This window comes from Phalangium opilio, unplaced genomic scaffold, assembly GCF_054372755.1.
Source record: "Phalangium opilio isolate 3A_F unplaced genomic scaffold, DU_Popi_V2 ptg000082l_1, whole genome shotgun sequence".
NCBI lineage: Eukaryota > Metazoa > Arthropoda > Arachnida > Opiliones > Phalangiidae > Phalangium > Phalangium opilio.
In genome coordinates, this window is record NW_028324189.1 from 244303 (window position 1) to 271657 (window position 27355).

Sequence of the window (27355 nt, forward strand, 5' to 3'; positions counted from 1 at the left end):
CCGCGTACTTTCACTATTGTATTATATTTTTCGGGATACCCAAACAAGAAGAGACTGTCTGAGATTCCCCATAGAATTCACTATGAATAGAAACTCTATTGAAACTCTTTCTCAAACTTACTTCGTTAGAGTATAAAGTATAAAGAAAAGAAGGTTTTTCCGTATAAAACTCCAACGCATAATGTGAGTGCCACGGTTTCAAAGGTAACGTATATTTAAGGAAGGTTGGTATACTCAATTCTTTCCATTTTACAGGTAAAAAATGTGCTCGTTGACCCATTTAAAGCGCGGTTTCTTTCCCTTTGTATCTATTAACCTTGTTGGGATCTCAAAAACTACACGAGAAAACCTTTTCTTCCTTTTGAGTAAAAGTTTGCTTTCTAAGTTTTTGATATTGTAAAGAAAATGGTTTTTCGATGAGATGAAGAATGGAGCAGATGCTTTATATCCCCTTTTATAAGGGAGAATAACATATTAGGATAATGTAGATGATTTCAATGGAAGACGCAATATATGGAAAACAGCTTCTGGTGAAAATTAGTTAAAGCGCTTAGTCGGAATGTTTGTGATCACATCTGAAACGAACCTAAAATATCTAATAACATAGTGGTTTATCTAACGAAGCGAGGTAACTTATTCTTCCTCTGAGTAGAAGGCACACCACGTACCAATCAAGTGTTCTTCCCCTCGTCGGTAAGGATAACTCGATACCCAATTTTCCGCAATTCTGGAACGATACGTGTCGGGAATCGCGAATGTCTCATTAAACTATTCTTGCGCGTGCTGTAATTGGTGAATTTGATTCCGTTGTAATTGTAACGATTCGAGGTTAAGAACGCGTCATTTAACAGTACAGTGTTACGGGAAAGTGTGTAATTAACGAGTACCGTGCAATTAAAACTTTAACACAAAATGCCGACTAAATGATATATAAATTAGTTTGAAGAGATATTTGCTGACGGAAATAATTCCATAAACTTAACCTAAAGATGTAGAGGAGAATATCGAATGGTTATCAGTCCATTCTTCTTTTTCTATCTTCTCCCTAAAGAGTATCAAAAATCAATACAGCATCAAAGATGTACTCGGCGAATTCCCTACTCAATGTTTCTTTTATTATATCATCCGTAATATTTATTGTGGAATAGGAAAAAATAATGGGATCTTAATGGAGATTATCGATTAACCTTACGTTTATTGGTTCTTGGATCAAGTAACAGTTGACTTTGATGACTTACATGGTAAGTGACACCAGGAATAAATACATCTAATAAGAATCATTGTGCCCCCATATCTTGTGCCCAGCTCTTCCCACAAAATCCGCCTAGATACTTCGAGAAAGAATTTCGTAATTATTTTCAATACGTGCTTGACATTAAAATCTAGACAAAGAAAATTTTCATTTCTAATAACTTCAGCTATAGCAAAATCCTACTTAGAGAGTAATTTAGATTTCAAGAAGGACAGCAGTTTTTTAGTTTTTATCTAAGTTTCTTTCGACTTTGGGTGCGAATTAAAAAGCTTTCGAGCTGATTTGGCGTTTCTAAGTATAAGAGGGAAGTCGCTCTTGAAAAATTTGAACTCCTAAAGCGGCTTACGATATTATATAAATACGAGTACAAACTTCATTCGTCTAAACTATGACCCAAAAACAAAAATTGTCGCCTTAAAATTGAACCGAAATTCAATCTTTTACAGAAAAACTGTATTTTTGTTATTTTTGTTCAAATAGGGGAGGCTTTTTCATCATTTTTGAGCGCCAAAAGAAAATTTATCTACGTCGGGGCGAGAGCCATAAAGTCCTGTTTACTTTCGGAGTTACGGTGTGGCGAGGGTCGAATAGATGGGATATTTTTCTCCTATATTGTACTGGATATCAAATATTTCTTTTTCTCTCAAGGCGCACCTTGGAGATAAGTAATTTCCGAGTGAATGTCGTTTCCTTGATGTCTAGATCCGTTGATGCGTCCAGCGCAAACAGACATTTCTCTATGATATGCTTATGGAGTTGACCGCCTTGACACCCTTTCACCTTTAGAAATGAATGAGCTAAACTCTTTTCACGCAAAAGTATTATTTACTTACGGAATATTATTAAAGACTTATAAAGATCATTTGCACGAAGAATTATTACCGACTTTTGACATTCGATCTAATGTGAACCGATTTGAATTGAACCACCGTTACCTTTTGATAAAAAGCGCACGAAGACAGCTAGGAACAGTACTCCAATAAGTAAACTAGTATCTACAAAGTTATCCACGAGTAACAGGAAAAAATAACTTTAGAGGGCTTTCCATCATCGACAGACAGCTTCTCTTTCTTCAAACAACCAGAACAATTCCCGGGACTTTCAGATAAGATCTTAAGATGTTTAATTTAAGAATTAAGTGTATAGGGAATGTCCGTTCACTTCAAACTCATTTCCGAGATGGAATTAAGCTCGGGAAACGCTTTTTGACGTAGATAGTTAGGGACCACCATTCAAAGGATTACGCTCTTTTTCACAAGGTATCTGTTATTTATAGACCACGTAACTAAAAGGGAAAGACACGGGGGGTAAAACTCAGGCTTCCATCTCGCTTTTTGGCGCCTGCGCAGTAGCCTTTTTGTATCACGAGAGGGCGAAGAGACGACAATGTACCAACCCCCTCGTATGTCCCGACACCGAGGTTTGCCTACACCCTTTTTACGTCGAGAAGGTCTATTCCTATGGCAAAGACATCTAACCATTTATTTCAGTAACACTGGTAACACCGAGAAATATGGTTAATTTATTTCCTTCCTGCTTTTTTGACAAATTTTGTCAGATTAAAACTTTTGATTAATTGCTGACGAACGTTTTGGCGACATATTTGCGCAACGAGGATTTTTTCGGAAGCTAGTTAGGACTGCTTAAAATTTATCTCGTTAAAACCTGCTGGCAGGTACTAGGCCTAGAAAAAAATCACTCGCTTTTCAGTAACGTATTTCTAAATAAAATTCAATACTTCCGCGTGGAATTAATGAATTTTTTTGTCGACTTATTTTTCATCACATACACGGTAGCAAAGTACACATTGCGCTTTACAAAATGACGCATTCAAAAGTTGGGATTTCATGGGGGGAAAATTTTAAATTCATTTAAAAGAAAATATACGAAAATACTCGAATTAAATTCCACCTTTTGATTTTACCCAAAAAATTTGAGACTCAAAATCGTGCACCCAAAGAACATCCCCCTTTAATTCAAGACATACATATCAGAAACACCCTGTATATCTGTATAGCTAGCATCATCTTAACAAGCCTATTTTTACTTAGTTGCCGAATTATTAAATCAGAATTTACTTCAGCCATAAAATGAAGCCGGGGAGAAAACTACCCTCCATATAAGATTAAGATACTAATTCACGTCCCAAAACTAAACTCAACAACAGAACCAAACGAGACCTTTAATTACGTCCATTATTTTCTATTTAAATTTTTTGACATAAGACTTGTCAAAAAGAAAAAACATTGTATTTTAAACCCAGGGGGAGCTTAACTTAACAACTGTCAGTGTTCCTGTAATTTAAATGAGAGGTTGTCAGATTTAAACCATGGCTAAGAATATCAGAGGTGGATCAGTTGATACCGTCCCAAGGTCAGCGTGAATCGGGAATTTTGTTAACAAGTAGGCGTGGCGTTCCACGCGATTGGTTGGAAGTGCTATAATTTCAAATTATCTATGCAATGAATGAAAACTTATTTGAGTTTTAAAATCATTCGGAGATATCTCATGGATTTTTCACTATGCAGATTGGTCTTACAATTAGTAGAAGAATTGATAAGTAAAAAATTCACTTTATTTTCCTTTTCGCTGGTAAACGTTAGATTTTCAATACCAATCTGTTTGTTTTCTGGTAAACACGTACAATCAATACAGGAGTTCAACTCTAAAATGGAAAAAAATTCAAAGCTATGAAGTCTACGTACAGTAATGTAGGGACTTGGAGCAAAACCTCTTTGCCGAAAATGAATCGCAATCCCAATGGTGTTTTTAGGCGGATCTTTCAAAGTGATGGGTAAGGTAACGGCCTTTTGAACGTTCCTTACAAAAAACCAGAAGGGGAAAACCAATCGAGGTGCCAAACACTTCCATTTTAGAGTTAGAAAAATTGACCGGGACTCAATTGGAATTACGAATCTGGCCTTGAGCTTCAACTATATCAACTACACCTTAACGCACTCCTGTTTTTTGTAAAAAATAAATTTGAGAAGTATCCGAACTCTCTCGAAAAAAAAATATTCAATTCCGAAAAAGTTGGATATCTTCCATATATATAGAGAGAGTGTTTCAAAAAAGGTGGTAAGACAGTGGGTTTTATGGGCTATTTTTATTTGAAAATGTTCTATGACATGTTGCCCTAAGAGTTACCGTTTTAACACCCTGTACAGTGTTCCGATTCGAAGAATCTTCAAAGATTCTCTGCACGATTTGGAATATATTAGAATATCGATTATGGCTCCACAAAAATATATATCCATTTGAAATAACACTCTGTATGTAAGATAGTTCATTCAAAAAAATGAGCCCCTTTTTACAGAAGGGGACAAGCCCGGATCTCTTAAGTCCCGAATTTCTATGTAATGCCAAAACAATTTTTAAGAATAAATATTTATTTACCCACAACTTAAAGAAACCAGTTTCATGAAACTATATACTCAATATCGCCTTTGACACTCAAATGGATTTCTTAGTGTAAAGAGGATTGATATTTTAGAAAAATAAATTTTGCGAGACCAAATACTAGAAATGATAAGCTACCCCGAAAACTTCAAATTGTATCACCTCAATGGAGGTTTCTATGCACTGTATAAAAACAGAAGTAACTCCGCTTAAAGCGTAGAATAATTTAGACTTTTATCAGAGTAAAGAAACCTTCAAGTTCAAGCTGTCGAAGTTCCCCAAGGAATAAGTCTTTGCCAAAGTACACGATCGCCTCATTATATTGATGAGAAGCGCTTCGGGTCTTGCCCAGAATGTATGGATTAATCTTAAGTTATCAAAAACTGTTGTAAAGCCGCGTTACTATATCGGATTTCATTCTACGAGGTTTAAGATAACTTTGCTTTAATCTATTTCTGGTGAATAATATTAAGTCAAGACTGCCTCATCACCACCACAAGCGAGTGTTTCTATTAAGTTCTGGATAACATGGGGTGTCGGTCACAAAATACCTTAAAAGAAGGGCCTCTTTATAAATATAAAGCAAAAATATACCCCGTCCGTCTCTAAAGCCTGTGAGAATTCAACCAATCCCGTAGGGGTACGTGGTTCGGACTAGCAGACGCCGCCACTAAACCAATGTAGTAGTCCTTGAATATTTTTAAGACTAATTAAATACTAATTATTTTGTAATAATAGATCAATTTGTTTTTAATGTTTAATTCCTTTTAGGCCCTTCTTTTAAGGTATTATATTATGTTACCCAACCTTTTCCTTGAAAAACGTTCAGCTGTAGGGTTTTGACAAGTTACTTTCCCACCTCTCACATTACGAACCGAAAGTTGGTCTAGTAGAAAACTGAGATGTGTTAAGGGTCTTAAGAAAACAACACCGAAGTCTATCATAATAAATTAACGGGTAAAATCGTTAAAACGCTATATAGTGACCTCGAATAAAAACGGGCCTAACAAAAATCAACGGTATTTATTGAACGAACTCCGATATAATTCCTCAAAGGGTCTTAACTTGAGCCCCGAAATGTGTCTTAGTACAACATATTTCCTTAGAAAAAGGCTTTTACGTTAGGAATTTAGAGCTCGCCTGCTTTTGACACTCGTGTTTCCCCCTTCACTGTCACGCCTGAATGCCTACAATGGTTCCAAGTGACAATGGTAAAAAGACAAAGAGAAATTATAAGGCCACTTGCGCAGGCCTGAAATTATACAAAAAAATACCATCCTGCTTGCTAGCTGCCTTCCTGCCTGACATTTTTGTTTTTTTTTATAGGTCCCTAGCTTTGATAGAAAAAAAAACTAATTAGACGTTCGTTAATTTAGAAATGTAATTACGCGTATAAATTCAATCAAACGCTCTAGGGTCTGTTCTAAGCCTTTGTCCATGATTATAAGAAAAATTACCTCATCAAGTATAAATAAGATGGTGGTTATAATAATAGAGACGCAATCGCTCAATGCTTATAAATTATTCTTCTTAGCGTCGCAATCTTGAGCAGTACGAGCAGATAGGAATATATATAGTTAATTTCCAGGTGCTCAATAAGAGAGATTGTATCCACGGCCATATTACAAAATGGGGTACTGAAATGTATATAAAAACATTGGCTTACCGAAGTACTTCAGGATATCCGGGCTGATCCTGACGGAATAAACTCGGGTTGTTTATCATTTCCGGTTGGTTCAACTGATATTTGAATTCGCGGCCATCTTGCAAAATGGCGGGTCAAGAAAACTAACCAAAACTTCAAAACCGAATCACCTCCTCTTACACAAACATTAATGCCAGAAACCTTTACTCCAATCACATAAACATTCAGGGGGAACCTAATTCAAAACTGTTTTTTAGACAAGGTTGAAAAAATATTAAAATTGATAAATGTTTAATCTCTATATGCTATTTTTTTAATAACTCAATGCAAAGTAGTCTGTTTTCTGACAGTCGATAAAAAAGAAGAGTTTTATGGGTTTTTGTTAAACCCTGTTGATATCGACAATTTACGTTTGAAGCGTAATCAGTTAGTCGCGATACGTGGGCAAAAATGAGTCGCTTCAACTTTCTCCACGCAGAAGGAATTAAAACTCCAGGAGAAAATGGATATAATATGCTCGAAAAACCAGAGTGGTACGACGAAGAAGAATATCAAAAAGGATGTAAAATCATTAAACGATATACCATTGGGTAAGCAATATCTTTAAAATATTCTTCATTTACATGTCACCCTGTTTTTCTTTCCTATTTTAATCATGGAGAACAACTTTTACAGAGTGTATTTATCCAGCATCATGGGTTCCGTTTTCATGAGTCAATACGATCATTTAATGGCACCCTTAGTAGCTACTGGTAACTTTAAAAGGCTTGAGGTTGCCAAGAGACGAGTGGCCAACACATTTCAACACGCTTTCAAATGGATCGAAGGGGACATGTTCAACCGAGAGGTATGATACGACCTACAGGGTGTTTGGAACCCATACCGTGGGTTCTACGGGCAATTTAGAGTCGAAAATGTAATTTCTATCATATTTTTCCTTGAGGGACACCCTAACCAATTATGTGACCCCTTAAACTAAGTATGAAACTGAGAGACAATGCTAAGTTAATTAAATGGGACTCAAAATCACCTGTACCCTTTTTGAAAAACTCTGTATAATGAACCAATTTCCAATGAACTATGGTTTATTTCCTCCCATGATAGGACCCCGCTTTCAAGTCATTACTAATTGTACGCGGAATGCACCAACGTGTTGCGAAAAAACTCAACGAAACTGGACAGTACCCTCGAGTAGATGATGGACTATGGTTATCCCAATTTGAAATGAATTTAACAATTTTTGCTGGTAAATTAACAACTTCCGGGCTGTCATACAGAATTTTTGCTCAAAATTAACCGTTTCTTTATCTTGGTACACCTAGCAAAGGGCTTCTTCTTTTTATATCCGAAAGAATTGGGTGTTTTCGCGACGGATGACGAATTGCAAGCCGTAGCCTTCGTTTGGCGAGTAATTGGACGCCAAATGGGTATTAGGGACGAATTTAATATGTGCCAAGGAAGCATTAAAGTAAGCTCTACTAAACTCAAATCGAGGAAATATTAATTTTACATTTAATTAAAAGGACATACGTGAAGTATGTCTCGATATAGTCGAACACGTTAAGCCTACTTTGCTCCAACCGAAAGCGGAATACACGACTATTTTGAAGAATACCTTGATCGGAGTTGGAGGATTTTCGTATTTTATCGATTACGCCGCGTTTCTCAACTGGACTTCCAGACTCGTGGATCTGGAGATACGACTACCACTGTCCTGGTACGGAACCGCGTGTGAAATGTTTTATGAAATTGGTTTGAAAGCTTTGGCCATCCCTTTCATTCGAGATATTGTAACACCGTTGTATAAAAAATTCGTGTCGGAAGGTGTAGATAACTACCTGAAAGATGGACTTAAGTCTTATTGAAAAGTTTTAAATATTTAACAAATCCCACTTCACTTTGAAAACAGGGTGCAACTTTTTACGGACTTGGTGCATTGTTTCTTGTTGTAACGTTACCAAAATAAAAAAATCTCTTTCATTTAAGTTTATAAATGTATCTTTTGCTTTTCATACACGCACACAAAATAGACGAGCTGTTACCCCAACAACAACTAAAATCAATTTGTCAACCTTTCGAGATTACGCGTCTTGGGTCTTGTAGTACACATTTGTGTTGTTAGGTTTGCAAGCACGTTTTTCTTAATCTATCGAGGGCCAACGTAAACGCGGGTCCTGGCAGAGATTGACTGCGAGTTAAAAGTAACACAAGTCAAGTCAACCAGAAAATGAATGGGCTTTCCGATCGGGTTGACCCAAAGAAAAAAGGAAAAATAACCATAGACGTAGACCAACTATAAAATGTAGAAATTACTAATTTCACAAAGGTGTTCCTTATAAGTCTGCCATAAAGTAAGAGTTAGTGTTATTTGGGCGGTTTTGAGTCTAAAATGTAACTTGACAGACGGAAAAATGTCAAAACCTTTTCGGCTCAAAAAAAACTGTAATTTAAAACTATGCATATTTAGCACTCCTTTACGCGTAACAATATTAATCGTTAATTGGAACAGTGGCAATTCTGAATATAGAGGTGTTGTTTGTTTATACTGTACTTATTCGTTGCTCTATTAAGCATATTTATATTGTAAGCGAAAGAAATAAAAAAAATGAAACGCGCTAAATTCCTCTAGAAAGATTGAAGGCAGCATCCGTCTTCGAACACAGTTAATATAATTTTTCTTTCTGTTTGAATTGTATTTTAGAATTGTTTAACAAAAGATTCATGACAAAGATGACGGATTCCGCAGACATGACAGGCTCGCATCCACCCTACTTTTACTATCCGCGTGCTACGCAACAAATTGTCAAATTAACCTAGATAACGCTAACATAAACGTACGTCTTCACTTCAATAAAATGTTGTGTACATTAATCTACGTAATATCACACTTACATGAATTTCTCAATTAATCCATGAATATAAATTATAAAGCGTAATAAATTATCTTTTCTTCATTTTGGTGTAAGGTTAGGTTTACTTAGGGTTGGTTAGGTCTTCTTGCCCTGGATTTAAGTTCCCTCAATAGTCCGCCTTCCATCTCGGTTTTTGGAGTCTGCGCTGTAGTCATTTTGTATCACCCTTGAGTGACCTTTTTTCGCGTCAAAAGGTCTATACTTGGAAATCTTGTTAAAAATATATTGGTGCGCTATTAATGGTACAATGAAACGCATTCATGTCGGTTATAACGTTGTTTCGTCGCTTAAAAACGCGTGTTTATATTATATAAAAGCCACACCCGCAATTGAGTTTCATTTCTAAAGACGAAGAAGGTGCTTTTTGGGTTTAAATCAAACTTAAGCGACCGTAACCTTCACTCGACTTACGAATTGTCTATTTCTTTTATTGTTAATTCCGTAACGTTCTGTTTTACTTGACGAAGGGAAAAATCTTATCTTCACTTGGCCTACAAAATTTCAATACACCAAAAAGAAATCAATGGTGCAAAATTGGCACGAAGGTAGAGAGGGGTTACCCGCCTGCCTTCACGAGAGTCAGTATCCGCTACCAGTGGAAGTCATTTGGTGAAATGATTCGCTCAAGAAACGTTATGTTTTTCGCTTAGCAAAAGTTAGATAAGGCAGAAAATGAATATTGTGTTGTTGAAGATAACAAGTCCACGTCGTTAGAGTTTAGACATGGATTATATCAAAGTAAGTTTATATATTTAAGTTTTCTCTAGAACTTAAGACGTACTTAACCCCGGTTAGGGATATAATAACTTTACCGTTTTACTCTCAAGACTTAGGAAGTTTCACTGATAGTTTAGCAATTTACTCGGTTGACAGCCAAGTGATCAGTTTTCCATTATAACAGGAGTAAATCAACTAGTAGTATGATACCGTGTTTGAAGTACCGAAAACGTGTAGGAAAATAGGGAGCGTCCTAGACGTTTTACACATCAGTTTCGTTACGTTTAAACTTTGCGAGAACTTGTACGAGTTAAGCCTAATTTGAATTGAAAATTGAAAAGCACGTGCGCTTTTTCTCGTACGTGCCAAACTTGAAAGATCGTCTATTTCTGAAACCTAACTGTACAGCGCATAGTAGCTTGGGAAATATACCTTAAACTTTAAGGCGTCTGGATATTTTCACCCCATATGGTATCTATAAAGGATGCGGGTTTCACACTCTTGATTATATAATGGCAAATCGCTTACGATACAATATCGATTCCCTCTATTTAGGTCCTTGCTATATGTATATATACATAACAACTCAAAACTAGTCAACGCGATCGTTACTGAATTAATTTTCTATGACATGGTCACATATACGCTTATATCTAAGGACACTTGGCGTTCTATGTACAAATATACACTCCTTAAATCTAGAGGTTGAAGGTATTAAATAATCCTTATCTGACATAGATCAATAACCATGACCCTGATACGGTGAATTGCTCGGGTTGGCAATTTTAACACGAGCAAAAATGCTTTCCCAGTGTACAAAACTGATTGCTAGATGCATTGGGAATAAGCCGGTGCACTTGTAAGGCGAGCGTGCTGGTAAAGCTTTCCAATCTAAAATTGCCTCTTCGGCGCGAATTGGATTAAAAATTTTCTCTTTCATTGTCAATACACGTTGCGTGTTGAAGGTTAGGAAAGATGACAAGAGTCGCTACTTTTTAATTTAAGGGCTTTAAAAGAGTTAGTAAAAGGTTGGCGAAAACCCCCGCGACGCTTCCAGCAATTACGCTTGAAAGCTTTAACAATAAGGGCTCGTTTTCATAGGCGCGAGTTGCGTGAAAATTTCGAGCGAAAGCGGAAACGTTCGAAAAAAATACATTACTGCTCGTGTTCAAGCTCGTGAAGCGTGAGCGTTTTCGAATTTTCTAGCTTCTATGAAAACGAGCCTTAAGGGATAGAAAGTTGAGCGACCAGCAAACATCCCCGCGGCTATTTTCTTTAAGGACAAGTCCCAAATCCTTCTAAGTAAAATTTAATCTAATTTAATAACATCTTAATTAGTCAAGTGTTGCCAAACTAATAAAGTTACTTGATACAAAGTCTTTAAAACTGAGTAACCTGTCGTTGTCAATAAATGAACCCTTAAATGGTTTCAAGGTAGCAATATTGATGTAGTAACCCCATGAAATAATATACTACAAAGACCATTTCGGTTTCTTTATATAAGGCACGAAACATTCTCTATTTTAGCCAACAGAAATTTATTTCGGTAGTCAATTTAGGTTAAGAGAAAGCAGGGAGAAATAGATCTATCCGCCCCTCTTCCTATCCTTCCGCATTATATTCACACTCTTTCTCATTCCGTTAATATTTCCTTTATAAAAGTATTTGGTTGTTATTGACAACTGCCCTTTACGTCCGGGGATACCGCCAGAAGTCACGAGGTAACAAGCAATTCGAACTTCGCTAATAAGGGGTTTGCTTGTAGCGTGTGCACAATCTCGATCCTTTGAAGATTCGGTTCAGAAATTTTGGAGGTAATCTTTAAAAACGCGCTTGTGACAGAGCGAGGGTGTAAAATTGTTAAAAGGCGACTTGGGAGAGATATTCTTTCTTCCGCTAACCCCGTAAAATTAATATTATGACAAGCTGAATATTGTTGATACCGCCTGTTAGATAGCGTTGAATTAATTAAACCCTCGGATACAGAGGAGAGTTTGTTTTCCAGAAAGACCGCCCCGCTGAGAAGCAACTCTCGTTAAATGATGATTTAATTTTCATTGTCTTATCCGTTGACATCAAGCGGTTGACTTTGCTTTACAACGTCGCTCTTATTTATATCAAAACACTTTTCATACAGCTGTAATCTAATGGGAGACGCCATCCAAAACAGAGCTTAACGGTCCTTGATAATATATTCCATCATAAGTTTATAAGATACGTTCCATAAGTCATAATTATAAAGTTATGATGGAATTATATTTTATTATTTTGCAAAATAGTTGTTTATATGATCAAAATGACTGTAGTTTTTAGTTTTATTATAACAAACGTGGCCTTTATTATCGAGTGGTCCTTTTTGCTTCAAAGTGTACCGACCGGTGCGTGACCAATTTCAATGGGAGTAGCTTATTTTACTTTCTACAAAGAAAACTTTGTAATTGGAATTTTGAATGAGGCAAAATCTCGCTAGCGTTACGTTCATTCGGGCACGTTTTTACTATTCTTAACGGATATAAATATATGTATAAGAAAAACGGGACATTAGGAACTTATTCTATAGTTGAAGTTTAAGGAGTTATTGGACATAGGCAGATTTAAACCTAGGTTTTTGAATCTGAAAAATAAATTAAACTTAAAGCTGTAAATATATATAAAATTATTCAGATTACCAACGCGTTAAAAGGTTTGGGATTAAATAGCTAAACGCGATTCATACAAATAAAAAGAAATTCATTCTCTGTTTCTATATCGTTAAGATTAAACACTTCCTTAAGTTTCAGGGCTAGCTAGCCTTTCTCCCTTTTTAGCCACATCGTATATATACGATGAGGCTATTAGTTTGTCCCGCGAGCCTGTGGTGGTGCTAGTGGTGGTGGTGGTGGTGGTCGTCGTGGTAGTAGTTTTTCGCGATTTGGAATGTGGTCAGAGTTACTCAAAGAAATGGTTATGTCAGAGCTAACCGAAGAAATGGTTATTTTTTTTCTGTTTTTTTATTCTAAGAAATGGTAATTTTTCTTTTGGATTCTAAGAAATGGGGCATAAGTCTATGTTGTAAGATAATCTCGGCATAAGTCTATATGCACTTATAAGTGACCACGATCGTATCTTTGGGGTCGGATACTTCTGAACTTGTATGAACAACATGCACTTATAAGTGACCACGATCGTATCTTTGGGGTCGGATACTTCTGAACTTGTATCTTTGGGGTCGGATACTTCTATGAACAACATGCACTTATAAGTGGCCACGATCGTATTTTTGGGATCGGATACTTCTGAACTTGTATGAACAACATGCACTTATAAGTGACCACGATCGTATCTTTGGGGTCGGATACTTCTGAACTTGTATCTTTGGGGTCGGATACTTCTGAACTTGTATCTTTGGGGTCGGATACTTCTGAACTTGTATCTTTGGGGTCGGATACTTCTGAACTTGTATCTTTGGGGTCGGATACTTCTGAACTTGTATCTTTGGAGTCGGATACTTCTGAACTTGTATCTTTGGGGTCGGATACTTCTGAACTTGTATCTTTGGGGTCGGATACTTCTGAACTTGTATCTTTGGGGTCGGATACTTCTGAACTTGTATCTTTGGGATCGGATACTTCTGAACTTGTATCTTTGGGGTCGGATACTTCTGAACTTGTGTCTTTGGGTTTTTACGATTGCGTACTAACTACAGTGTTTCACAAGTAAAACGTTCTCGATTGCTGGAGCCTTACAAACGATGGGGCTCTAATCTGGCCGGGGCCATTTTGTTCTAGAAAGGTTTGACCATAGAAAAGATATCGATTTTCAGACGGCGGAACCGCTATGGCTGATCGGGTTTAACAGCTGTTATCACGCGCTGTGTAAAGTTCGTTAACATTTCGAAATACCCCATAGAGTCGACTTATACTACAGTCTATACAAACAAACCGTAAAAATGAGCTGCCCTAAACCTCAGATATTTAGGGCGATCTAGTTGCCTTTCACCAATAAAGTTAAGATTATAAAGACCATCTAGTTTCGTCTAGGTTTTTTTAAAGATTAAGGGGTCGAATTTTTTCCCAAGAGATAAGTAATGAATCTCTAACAAATTGTGGCAGAAATATATAATTCAGTTATGTATTCACCTAAAAACTCAGACGTCTATTTACTCAAAGTGAAGCAATGGTAGCTCTATAGACTCTAGACCATTTCTTTTTAGAGCAGCCTGGCAATGAAAATATATAGGCCTGTTCATTTCTTGTTGACCTAGGCTAGTTTAAAATAAAAGATGGCAATACTGAAACAAGCTTAACAGTTTAGGTTACCGCTTACGCTTGGATTCAAACTCATTTCCATTTTATTAGATGCCGTCAAGCGAATTATACGAATAGAAAGTAAAATAAAATGAAAGGGATTTTCTTACAGTCGGTTACTTTAAAATATTCAATCATTCGACCCGCATAAAAAAAACATCCATTTTCTACAATTTCAGGTTGCCGGTATTCTGGCCCTGATGCCATGGATATGTCAAACAGTTACCATACCAACGATACCCTTAGTGCCCGTCTATCCGGGGACAAGCGCATCAACGAGTACTACAACCTCTACAAGTAGTTCTACAACTAGCGGCGCTTCCACCACAGAATCTGGCTTCAAACCAATCACGCCGCTCATAAAAGTATCCAAGTCCAAGACTAACCTAACTAATCGAAATGACGAACCGCCGGTTGAACAAGGTCGCAGCGTCATCAGCGCGTCGGATTTCACCTTTGACGAGGACGTTCAAACTATTCTCAATAGCGCCACTGAAGAAACGCCGAAGAGAATAGCTAGTGGTTATGACGATGACGACGAAGACGAGGAGGAAGATGAGTACGAATCACCTCCGACGAGGCCTTACCGACGTCGCAGACCATACGGTGGTCTACTCAGCGCAATGGCGAATAAACTATACGGATCCCACAGTCAACCACAATCATACATTGCCTACGCAAACCCCTACGGTTCATTCGTTAAGAAACGTCCAGGCAGGCCCAGAGATAAATACTACCAACACGGAGGATATGGAACGAAACCTTACACGGAACACTACAAGTTTTACAACCCTTACGGCGGCAGATACAAGCGTCCACCTAAACGATATTCAAATAGTTATTATGGCCTACCAATCGGCGGGGTTTACAAAGACCCGTGGTACACGGGCATGCATCGTCGACCAGGACGACCCTACGGCAATTACGACCGTTACTCCGGTTACAGAAGGCACTCAAAGCCGCCCAAATTTCATAAATGGAAGGACCATAAAGAAGGTGACCAGGAACAAAGTGCGGGACACATTGTCGAAAGTTACGACGATCACGATGACGATAAACAAGTAATCGTAGAAGAAGCGCACGAGCCGCACCCACACCCACCACCTAAGCATGGTTACGAGAAAGTAATGGGTCCACCCCCACCGGAAATCATGGAAAAAATCAACAAGTTGTATAAGAAACCGTGTTACATGCCGCATTGCGAACACTATAAAAAGGGATTCATTAAGTTCTCGTACAAAAAGATTGTCTTCCCCAAGAAGGTGAAAATCATACCGATTAAGACTAAGAAACCTAAAGTTAAACCCGTTATAGTGTACGAACCTCCACCGGAACCTGTTAAATACAGCCCGCCTCAAAAAGTTAAGTACACGGTAGCGGAGCCACCTGTTAAGTATAGTCCCCCACCAACAGTTATAGAGGAGTACCCGAGTCATTCGGTTGATTTTCAAGTGCCTTATGGCGTAGGTGGTTTCGAATACACACCATCGTACCCTACTAAAGAGATTCAGCCTTATATACCCGAGTTTTCAAAAGCACCAGTCGAGGTACCATACCAACCAACTTACATCCCCACGGATTATGGCGGCCATGCCCACGCCGTATCTTATGACGATGGTAAACACGGTTCATACTCCAATCCCGTTGCTCATGTACAAAGCCCTTCTCAAACTGTCCAACCAGTACCGACTAGCGGATATGACAGCGCTAGTTTACAACAACAAGCTTACGCGAGTAATACATACAGTTATGACGGTAACCAAGGTGTCAACGCTTACGCTGCTCCAACACACGGTGGCGCGTCGTACGGAGCGTACGATACCGGGACATACGGCAACACTTACGGGGCAACCGACTACGGTACTGGTACTTACAGCTCAAAAAGTACCAAAGTCAGTGAAGGTGCTTCCCAGAATGATCGGGGTGGTAAAGTATATTTCAATAGTAACTCCAACGGGAAACCAAGTCACTCCACGTACAGCGCCTCAACAGCTCACGAAACGTATATTGTAAAACCTTCCAGCTCCAATATCGCGGGTACAGGATATGTAAAGGAATTGGAAGGCAGACCTACCACTAGCTACAATCAAAAGAAATTTAACGCCCTTAAAAGCTTTTACATGGACGAGGCTAAATACGACAAAGGTCCACCCAAGGATCCGTACGGTCCTACGTATATGCTACAACATGACCCATCTGAAACGTATCCGTATGAAAGATCGGACAAAGCCAAAGTCCACAAAAAGAAAAACTAAACTAACAGATTTGATAGGGTAGTTGAGTGTTTAGGGCATTTTCCTCAACAAGAAAACTCTGAGAACTTTGGTTCCAAACTTCTAGACCCTTTAATATGAAAATGGATTGAAAACAAAGAACCCCATTTTGATTACAGACAAAAAAAAATCACTGTTTTGAAGTAGATACGTTTATCTACTGATTTTTTATAAATAGCTATCATCCTTACAATTAATATTGAAAAAAAAAAATAACTTTGAAAAACGACGACAGCACAGAAACTTTAACAAAATAATGTCATGTTAATACCAAACCTTGGGAAAATAAAAAACTGTTGACTCTATTTTCTTACTATTTTTTCTTCATAAATTGTTAATCAATATTTACATTCAATTTTAAAAATACATTTGGTAAAAATATAAAGACAATGCCATCAAGTGTTGTTAAACCAGAAGTATATTTCCATATTGGTACATTCGTTAATAATTAAGTAAGGGAATGAAGAAAAACAGAGGAAAAATTCAAAACATCGAGACATATCATAGTTGACTCGCTTTACAACAAAAGATACCCATTGTTAGGTAGAAATTTTCGCGCATTGCCTCTGGTGACAGTAATACGTATTTCGAACCAAAAACCGTAAATTGCAGTATTTGCAGCAGTAAGGCTTGATACCAGTATGTTCCTTAAACTCGTGCTTATCGCGCGTCCAATAATTCATAAATGTTAAAGGACAAAATCGGCAAAACATTTTTGTCGATTCTTCGGTATGCGAGCGTAGATGAATATTTAGCATATCGCGATAGTTAAAAGCTTTATCGCAATGTTTGCACTTGAAAAGTTTCGTGCCTAAATGCTGGCCTATGTAATGTCTTTTTAAACTTGTTGGTGACGAATACAACTTCCTGCAAACTTTGCAGCGATTTCGGTACTTGTGACTTCTCATGTGTGTCTGCTTCGCTAGTAACGAGTCAAAAAGCATACCGCAAACGTTGCAGCTCAATCCCGTATCCTCTTCTTCGGGTTGTATTCCATATTTTTCCAGAATCTCCGTGCATGTCAGCTTGGCAGGGTCGTCTATCTCCGCGCCCATATCAGCGCCCGTTACATTCTCCGAGTCTTCAATATTGTTATCCTTTTTCTGAGGTAGGTAAGTATACAAGTTGATCTCTTCATCCGTTAACTTGTCAAGAACTACGTAACAATTCCCAAAATACTTGGGTTGAGCGCCGAAACAATTTTTCCGATGTACTCGACGTCCGTATTTGGTTTCGAACTGCTTTCCGCAAGTACATTTGTACCAGGTAAAGCTGGCGTGTTGTTTAATGTGTTTGTCCAAGGATGATTTTCGACGGAATACCGCCTCGCATTGACTGCAATCGTGTCTAAACCGCTTTTCTTTAGTAACTACGGTTTCCGAATGTGACTTTGTATGCGTCTTTAATGTCGCTTGATTATGGAATGACTGCTTACAAATTTCGCAGAAAAACAATCCTTTTCCAATATGCTGAGAAACGAAATGAATTTTTAAGGAACAACGTCTTGTAAATATAGCTTTGCAGAGTTTACACTGAACACTGCGTTTGTGGGACCTTAAATGCGCTATTTTATCTTGAACGCTATTTGATTGCACTCCGCAAATTCCGCACGTCATATTTTCGTAATCTTCAACTTCAATATCGTATTTTTGTAAAATTTGAAACGGGCTTAGATTTTTATTGGACGATTTTTTCTTGGGTACGGTCTTCCTCGAAGAATTCGAGGAATACTTGGTCTTAATTTGATCGTCGCTTAATTTTTCCATGACCACGTAACACTGTCCAAGTTGACTGGAAACGCTGGGTTGATTTTCAGCGGGCTTTTTGACTGCGGCGGACTTTTTAGGAAACCGTTTAGACGCTGATACTTTCTTACGACTCTCTTTAATTTCATTATCCGAATCAATTACAAAGTCAGCGGGTTCTTCGTAAGACACTAGCTTCCTTTTCTTACGTAGGGAATGTCCGTGGTAATTATCGTCATCAAAAAGAAACGGAAGAAGTTCCGGATCAATCTTTTCGGGGTCAATGTTCAAAGTTTCATCCGTTTGAGGTTCTATATAGGAAACTGTTTTGGATTTCCTTCGAAGCGAGTCGTCGTCTTGCAACTGAATCTTCTTGTCTTCCGACTCGTCTATATTTTCCGAACTCTCGATTTCGTTTGGTGTAGGCATACTGGATTGACCACCGTGCGCTTCTTGTCTGTGTATAATTAGGCTAGCTTCTATTATAAAAACTCGATTGCAAACGCCGCAAATAAAAGGTTTTTCGTCATAGAGGGACCAATTAATTTGTTCCGTTGACGTTGTCGGCACAAATTCCGACGATTTTGACGGTAGTGACTCGAGGGTTTCCGACTCAATAAAGGGATCTGGTTTTTCTTGTTTAGTCAATGTCTTTGAGGCTGGTCCGGGTCTGCGCTTCTTCAATTTACCAATTGTTTTAGAAGCTGGCCCTGGTTTTTTATTTAGCTCGGGCCACGCGTCCGGTGTATGGTTGTGTTTTACTCGTTGATGCTCGGTTAATTTTTTCAAAATCGTAAAGGCCTCGCCACATTCGATACAAATATGCGGTTTCCTATCGCCATCAACATTTTCTTCATCGGTATCTTCGCCATTAGAGGAACTAGCTGAGGAATTGGTGGTTGTTGAATTAGTAATCTTAGAGGAGGACATCTGTCTTATCATTTCCGTTTGAATCTCCCACATTCGGCTGCCAGGAGGCATGGTACTTGAGAAACTTTTATAAGCCTTATTTACGGGTCTGTCCAATTTAAGAGGGACTCCCGATTGTACCGTCATTCCATTGAAACTCTTGTAGGCTCTGTTCGCTTTATTATTTTTAACCAAGGCGTTATAGGGATAAGTAGGAGACGTCATTGGTTTGACTTTTACGGGGCTAAGTTTGATAAGCGAGTTTTCAGTCGATTTCCCTCGCAGGGAAGGAGTTTTCTTCATACGAGCGAGTTTCTTGGCCCCAGGTTGAACCACCGGGTTTAATGGCATCGAGTGACCTGGTTCCGTCGATGAAAAATGAGTAGATTGTACCGATTTCTTTAAAAAAGAAAGAGGGATTTTCTTGACGGGTTGCGACGTTTTCTGAGGTGATAATTGGACTGCGGATGCGAGTTTCTTTGATAGAAGCTGCGTAGAAGCGGGCTTTTGGGATGAAGTAGTGACCGTAGTATTTCTGTCACCAGGGCTAACTAATTTCTTTGGCATAGAATTAAATAATCTCACGTCTTTAGTTACGGTAACTTGGGTAGTTGAAGTTCCTTGGAGGTTTTTCGCCGATTTATTTTCGAAAGATGTCTTTGGAGAGGACAAACCATTCAATCCTCTAAGCGATTGCGGGCTAGAACCGGTACCATCAGTCGTCAATTTCTTTTTCCTAGGGGAGTCCACTTTGTGCCACATTTCGAGATGCGAGCTTAAACATCTGCTATTAGTGAACTTATCTTCGCATAAACGGCAAGGGTAAACTTTCTTTCGCGTTTGAGAAGGTTTCAACTGTTTATGTCGCCTCAAAGAATCCGAATAATTAAACCTAAAGCCGCACTCGTCGCAAACAAACTTTCTGTTACCGTGTTGACCTAAATAATGTCGAATATAATTGCCGTTGCTTGGAAAAACTTTACCGCACGTTTGACACTGATAATGTTTAACCATTTTAGCAGGTGAATCGGCCGTACTCTTCTTTACCGGGACTTTATCTACCTTTTTCGTAGATACCTTGCACTTGTTGGTCTTTTTGTGATATAATATTTGTCGTTTTGTTAAGAAGCTCTTGCCGCAATCCTCGCATTTCATTAGATCGACACTCAAGGGGGCGTTCATTTGAGTTTGATTTTTGACCTGACACGATTTAGATTTTAAATGCAGCATAACTTGTCTACTAGTGTCAAAGCGTTGGCCGCACGAGCCGCAAGGAAATTTCTTTTCACTTAATAACGTGTTGCGAAGAATGTCCATTTTCGATTTTAGCGGGGATACAATTAACTAACAACTGCGCAAATTATTAAAGGTTCAACGATCTTGGGCTCGTAGTTCTTGCCGAATTAGTAACTCGATCCATCCGATGGCAGTTTCAACGCTTAAATAAAATCGTATTCTTAACTATGGCATTAAAACCTCAAAGAGTGAAGATGGTGAGTGGGAACTCATGCAATTGCGAATTTAAACACGCAAGACCATTACTACGTTAAGGAATGAATTTTAAACGCAAAGAGTTTCAAAGCCTACATTGCATTCATTAAACATGCTTTAACGGGTACGAAGAATTTCAACGATGTGTCCGAAATTTATACACCCCGAGGTAAGTAAAACATTAAGTAGCAACAATTATCGCAAAACAGAATGCAAACTACGTTTTTGAGAATGATAGCTCAGAATTAACCTTATTGAAGAAGCGCTTAGTTATTTCCCCGAACAACCGTTGCACCTAACAACACGCGTTCAACAACTTATTTCACGACTTGGTACAGCGTAAAAGAGCCTTCATCTCATCAGTAATCGCGACAATGGAAAAAGCAAAGAAGCAAGCGCAAGAGAAAACTTTCTTACCTTTAAGTATAGAGTTCAAATGATGATCACCCAGCATTTTTTGATCACAATGTTGTTGTATAAGCAAGTATCCCTTTGCAGTTGTGATCCCTTCCTTGCACCTTGTAAATAAACGAAAAAAAAAAATATATGTTTTCATTATACTGGATATATCGGGCATTTGCATCGTATAATGTGCAAAAAAGGCCTATTCCAATTGGACACTATGTGCAAGGGAGAAATCACAACAGCATAGTACATTATTTTGAAAATAAGCTTTATTTATTTATTAATTCTATAAAAAATGGTTTTATTAAGATACATTTGGCCATGGGGAGAAAAAAAATTACAAAAAAAATTAAAATAATCTCATTTTTAATTAAATTATAAAATCTTAAGTTTTGCACACTTTTTTCTTAAAAAAAAAAATACGTAGTTGCGAGTAAAATAATTGAGCAATTTTCAAATTTTGAGAAATGAAAAAAAAATTGGGTACAAAGTAAAAAAAGAGGAGTTAATAAAAATATCAAAAATCGAACTGTTTTTGAAATTAAACAAACTGTAATGCAAAAACGTAATATTGAAAGGAAAAAAAAACAAACTCCAACTTGGAGTTTGAAAACCCGTAAAATAACTTTGAACTTTGAAAACAACTCCCAACTTGGAGTTAAAACAATACCTTGTTTCTTTTCATGGCACAATATTAAACATTTGTAAAGAAAATAGGAATATAAATTGAAAAATTGGCAAAAAGAGGACTTAAGTAGGTTAATTCTTGGCCAATATCATGAAAATGCATGTACCTTAATTTTCAAATGAAAGCCATTCATTTGCTCAGACGTTCAACGTAATACTATCTTTCGTGTCGCGATCGTTTACTTGTTCTGTCGCTTAGGTTTCTTGCCCGAATGCGAATTTCTTACGTGAAGACCTAAGCCAGATCTCGTTGTAAACTTTCTTTCACAAAAACGACAACTAAATTTAAAGTCTCGAGGTGCAGGGGGATCCCTAACTTTTTTCCGTCTACGGTGTACATTATATTCGTGACTATTTTTTTTCTTTAATTCAGGAAACTCTTTACCGCAGTGAGGGCAAAGATATTGGTCGTGAATGGACTTTTCAAATGCCTCATTTTGGTCTGAACTAGTCGTATTTTCAAGTACAGATTGCTCTGTTTCTTGTTCTTTCAACGAATCCGACGAACTAGACGCTTCCGAATCAGATTGTTGGTCTAAGCGAGTGGATACTTCTAACAATGGATCTGAAGTACTGGGAATGTATTGGTTCGAAGTACTAGGGGCTTCTGAACATAGTGGACTTAAAGTGGGTGTACCTTGCGAAATAATGGGACCTGTAGTGTCGGTAGCTTGCGAAATAATTGGATCCGCTTTATTGGTACCTTCCGAAATAATTGGATCCGCTTTATTGGTACCTTCCGAAATCATGGGACCCGCCTTATTGGTACCTTCCGAAATCATGAGATCTGCCTTATTGGTACCTTCCGAAATAATGAGATCTGCCTTATTGGTACCTTCCGAAATAATGGGATCTGACTTATTGGTACCTTCCGAAATAATGAGATCTGCCTTATTGGTACCTTCCGAAATAATTCGATCTGCCTTATTGGTACCTTCCGAAGTAATGGGATCTGCCTTATTGGTACCTTCCGAAGTAATGGGATCTGCCTTATTGGTACCCTCCGAAATAATGGGATCTGCCTTATTGGTACCCTCCGAAATAATGGGATCTGCCTTATTGGTACCTTCCGAACTAATAGGATCTACCTTATTGGTACCTTCGGAAAAAATGCGATCTACCTTATTGGTACCTTTCGAACTACTTGGGCCTGTAGTGGCGATACCTTCTGGGCTAACACTAATGGTTTCTAAAGTTTTGGTACGTTCCGTTTCTATTACTGATAAGGCGACACTAGCGGGTTCTACTTGTAAAAGGCCTGAAAAAATTGTTTCCTGTACCAGCTGGTCATCGCTAATAGGAACACTGCCGATTGGCATCATGACTAACTCATCCAGTAACTCTTGATTAGAGTCTGGATTTAAAATTAAATTTTCATCCGATAAAGAAGGGGCAGTAATGTTTGTACTTATTAAATGAGAAGATACTTCTGAGCAAGTATCTGGTCTTTCTATCAGAGGAGAGCTATAAGTTGAGTTGGGACCAGACAAATCTTTAGGTGGGGTGACACGATTGACTGTCCTTCGTTTCCAAACTACTTTACTTCTGGAAGCCTTAGGTTTCGGAAGAACCATAGGTTTATTCTTCTGGAATTGATCTGAAACGTCTGAGCGAGGTACTTGGCTTTCTTCCTGGGAAAACTTGGCATCTCTCGAGATCATTCTGGCATCTGGCATCCCATTGGCCATCGCGCGATAATCGAGACGACGCCGTCTTTCAACGCAATTCCTACGTTTTTCGTGTTCGTATTTATCAGCCACGAGTTTTCCGCAATATTGGCACATATGCGCGAGACGTTTGTGATCTTTAACGTCGCTTTGATCTTCGAATCGATTGGCGCAGAGGTCGCATCCAAAAGGTAAGGTATCAGAGTGATTACGTCGAATGTGATGGTTGAGGGTATCGTTGTAATTGAATGATAGCTCGCAGAATTCGCAATGAAAATAATTTCCTATATGCTGCCCGAGATAATGTCGTGATAAATTGGTTTTAGAGGGGAACATCAGATCACATCCTTTGCACTGATACGGTCGAGTTTTATGAGACTTGAACAAATGACGTTTCTTGCGATCAAGAGTGGTAAAACGTCGCTCGCATAAAACACACGTTAAATCGAGGCTTTCTGGGTCAATATTCAAGCGTGAAAGAATTAAAACGGAATTACTAGCCTTCAGAGACTCCTCATTTTCAGTGCTCTGATTTCCCAGTGAAAGCTTTGCTCTATCTCTCAATTTTTTATCTCGGAGTTTTTTCCTCTTATTTTTCTTGGCTAATTGCGACAGATTCACGTAGCACGTAGGAAGACCAGTTGAAACTTGTACAGGCGGTGTATCAAATTTTTTAACGGGTGGATCAAAATCCTCCAAGGATTTTTTAACAGACTCTATATGTTTCAGTTTCTCGTTAAATAGATATCCTCCATCTTCATTATCATACTCGAGAAGAATGTCGTCTATGACGGCCTCTTCGTAGGAGATTACTTTCTTTTCACGTTGCGAGTGTCGCGTTCCCGCGGATTTCTTAGCAAATTTCTTTTTACTCGGTAAACGCTTTACGCCATTGCGATTGCGATAGAATTTGTCATTCCATTTCAGGGTACCAACATCTGGCGACATATCAAAATCTTTTTGATTTAAATCTGGAAGCTTGGGTAGTTTAAAGGGACTAGTTTCGTTGGTGTCATCCACTCCTAAGACTTTATCCATCATAAAACGGCGGAATTTAAAAGCGTCACCCCCTTTCCTCCATTTATTTTGTACCGTATCTATGACATTGCTTCGACTAACTGCGCTATCCTTGGGATTTGATTCTGTATCGGGCGAACTTGACTCTAATTTAGGTCTTTTTGATTTTGGTTCAACGGTACTTATTTCTACGCCACCCATCTTCAAATGTCTCTTATTTTCCCTAGGAGTTGAACCCAATTCTTCATCGTTACACAATCGACGACGAAGCAACGAAACGCTAGGAACATCGGTGATTGTCGCGTTTTGTTTGGCACAAATGCTGCTGTTTCGAGCATCTAACAGCAGATTTTTATTAATGCCATTGTTAGTAATGTTAATGGTTATTACGTCAGGGTTTGAAAGTGGCTGAATGTTACTAGTATCGTGGCTGGCGTTTTCACTTGACCTTTTATCGAACGTATTAATAGCGAGGACTTTGGGCTTTTGTTTCGACACGTTTAAATCATCCTCAACGTAATTTTTCGAGCTGGATCTTTTATCAATCAATTTGTTACGGTGTGATTTTCCATACGTTAAATCATCTTTCTTAAACTTGACGTGGCTCTCTTTGTGAATTAACAAGCTTACTTCGATAACGAAACACTCGCCACATATGTCACAGAGAAATGGTTTCTCTTCCAATTTGGGAACAATTTCATTTTCAACCTTACCAGGTAAATCGCTAACTTGACCCTCTGGGCTATCATTACCGAAAGTGGACTGATTGCTCGGACTCTTAGAATGGACAACGCGCTTATGCTGGTTTAAGCATTTGCCGTTGGTGAATACTCTTTGACATTGCTCGCAAGGATATCTACCTTTCGTTAGATGCTTCTTTTCCAGTTTATTATGACCCCTCAAACTATCAGAGTAGCTATATCTACAACCGCATTCCTTGCACGCGTAAGGCTTAATTTTACTATGCTGTCCAACGTAATGTCTTTCGTAAAGGAATGTAGAAGAGAAACATTTCTGGCAAACTGGACATTGATATTGTCGGCATAAATTAGCGTTACATTCAGTATCGCGTTTTTGTTTGGGTTTTTCGTTTGATTTAGATTTAGTAGCTTTGGTTGTAGGCTTTTTCGGGGCGCACGCGTGTTTTCGTAAAAGAACTTTATTTCGAAATGATACGCGACATTCGTCGCATTTATACGTCTTGGTTTCATTAAGAATTTCGTGAGTATCTTCGTGTTCTAACTTTTTGGCCAGGCTCGCCAATTTCTTGGAACAATACACGCAATTGTACTTAAGAGGTTGAATAGGTCTATCGACTAGATTATCAGAAATACGCTTTGTCGTTGTGACTTTACTCTTAACGGAGCGAGGTAAAGTGTTTCCGTTAGTGGTCAAAGTTCCAATGGAATCAGAATATGATAATTCTCGTTCCTCTATATTGGCCATGGTGACCTACAGTTACATTTACAGAAATGTTACCAAACTAAAATCTTAAATATGGTAGATGGTTTAATTTTCCCGAATAATGTCAGTACTGTCAACAATAACTACAGTTTATTATCACCAAACCGAAAAAATTACACCTTAGTCCTACTTAGCGTAACTTAAACGGTACAAGTAATAAGTGTCCAAGACTAAAACCAGGACTGTTTTGCACATTCTATACTATTAATGAATCTATAGTAGGTTCCTACAGTATATTATTTCAATTTGTCAGCGCCCGATGAAATTGACAAGCCACTTTAATGGCTGGGAATTGAAATATAATTACCTTTGCGATATCAGCAGCCGGCTTTTCAAGAATAATACTAGAGGCGTGTCAGCAGTAGGATTAAAATTGAATGGTTGTTATAAAATCCACATTACTTCTGTAAAGATAATTATTAGTAAAGATAATTATTAATAAAGATAATTGTTAGTAAAGATAATTATTAGTAAATGGTTGAATGCAAATGTGTAGCCTGGAAAAGCAATTTCTCACCTAATACAGAGTTGTCATACGCAATACAAATTGGTCTCTCATACTTAAGTTGGTTGTTTAGACAATCAATGTTACTGGAAGCAAATGACCACTATCAAACATCTGTCGATCACCAACAGGACAATTCACAAAACCTATATGGAAGTGGATTGGAATTAGCGTGACAGGCCAGATATTTGGTAAAACTGTCTGTTTTAGGAATACAATCTTTAAAGCATTGTTAAATTTTAAACAACATTAATAAATTTTGAACTTTTTGCAAAAGGCACATTTATGTTGTAGTATTGTATAGTACTCTATGCAACAAACAGGGCCTTATTTCTTTAGCTTGGCAGAAACTACATAAAATTAACTGAATAGCGCCCCCCCCCCCTCAAGGCGAAGTCAGGATCAGTGTGTCTCATACCCTCAGGTTTGGCACCACAATGACGCTTATTTTACCATCATGATGTCAACAAGTAGTAATTAAAATTTACATTTATGGATAATGATTATTATTTGCAAGCGAATTTGACTGTAAAACCTACTGTCAGCAAATGCAGTGAAGCTGCTGCTATTAAAACATTAAGTGTGAACTTAGAAGGAACAAAAGGCCTATATGCTAGCGCATTGCAGCTCCAATGCAAAAATGGCGACAAAGAATCTTGTCGAGATGTTGTCTAGGTTGATTAGGGTCCGCGAGGAATCGCCTTCCCTACATCGAGCGTTTCCTTAAATTTTATCATTTATACTTCGTGTCTTAACTCAAAATTAGAGTACGTTTGTCGCTTATAACATAAACTGTCTATTTTAACTTAAATTTCTGATTTGAAATTGAAGAATAAGAAGAATATACCATAAATACGTTGACTTACCACTGTCCAAGCGATCGAAGACATCGGCCATTTTGAAAACAATGAAGTGTGCGGCGTGCCGGGCTGCCAGAAACGCGGGAATATATCTAGGATATTTGGGAAGTAATACAATTTG

At 38.1% G+C, this 27355-nt stretch overlaps 3 protein-coding genes and 1 long non-coding RNA gene across 5 annotated transcripts; 2 read left to right on the forward strand and 2 right to left on the reverse strand.

The window, feature by feature from the left end:
* Nucleotides 1-3685: 3685 nt before the first annotated feature.
* On the reverse strand, nt 3686-4487 carry LOC149650664 (uncharacterized). The gene is made up of 3 exons (XR_016370930.1): nt 3958-4487; nt 3792-3881; nt 3686-3707 (listed from the first exon to the last, which is right to left on the reverse strand). It is a non-coding gene; the product is annotated as an uncharacterized LOC149650664 (long non-coding RNA).
* A 2115-nt stretch (nt 4488-6602) lies between these two features.
* On the forward strand, nt 6603-8245 carry LOC149650665 (uncharacterized). The gene is made up of 5 exons (XM_089847263.1): nt 6603-6886; nt 6972-7143; nt 7401-7542; nt 7619-7764; nt 7820-8245. The coding sequence occupies exons 1-5, from the start codon at nt 6747-6749 to the stop codon at nt 8159-8161; spliced, it is 942 nt and encodes a 313-aa protein (XP_089703389.1). The 5' UTR covers nt 6603-6746; the 3' UTR covers nt 8162-8245.
* Nucleotides 8246-9792: 1547 nt separating this feature from the next.
* LOC149650666 (uncharacterized) lies at nt 9793-16539 on the forward strand. The gene is made up of 2 exons (XM_089847262.1): nt 9793-9946; nt 14391-16539. Exons 1-2 carry the CDS (start codon nt 9932-9934, stop codon nt 16464-16466), a joined length of 2091 nt encoding a protein of 696 aa, XP_089703388.1. The 5' UTR covers nt 9793-9931; the 3' UTR covers nt 16467-16539.
* Nucleotides 16540-16879: 340 nt separating this feature from the next.
* On the reverse strand, nt 16880-27318 carry LOC149650667 (uncharacterized). Of its 2 annotated transcripts, XM_089847261.1 has the most exons (5): nt 27241-27318; nt 26387-26520; nt 26177-26273; nt 21047-21147; nt 16880-20576 (listed from the first exon to the last, which is right to left on the reverse strand). In XM_089847261.1, exon 5 carries the CDS (start codon nt 20453-20455, stop codon nt 17024-17026), a length of 3432 nt encoding a protein of 1143 aa, XP_089703387.1. In that variant the 5' UTR covers nt 20456-20576; nt 21047-21147; nt 26177-26273; nt 26387-26520; nt 27241-27318; the 3' UTR covers nt 16880-17023. The 2 variants fall into 2 exon arrangements, with proteins under 2 accessions (XP_089703387.1, XP_089703386.1); XM_089847260.1 differs by lacking the exons at nt 16880-20576; nt 21047-21147 and adding an exon at nt 21286-25857.
* Between the last annotated feature and the right edge of the window lie 37 nt (nt 27319-27355).

Bases quoted from the DNA above. Each gene is read 5' to 3' on its own strand.
- LOC149650667 (XM_089847260.1), bottom strand. From the start codon at position 25,851: ATGGCCAATATAGAGGAACGAGAATTATCATATTCTGATTCCATTGGA.
- LOC149650665 (XM_089847263.1), top strand. From the start codon at position 6,747: ATGAGTCGCTTCAACTTTCTCCACGCAGAAGGAATTAAAACTCCAGGA. The intron at 6,887-6,971 runs GTAAGCAATATC...CAACTTTTACAG, and splicing joins ATTAAACGATATACCATTGG to AGTGTATTTATCCAGCATCA. The intron at 7,543-7,618 runs GTAAATTAACAA...TGGTACACCTAG, and splicing joins GAATTTAACAATTTTTGCTG to CAAAGGGCTTCTTCTTTTTA.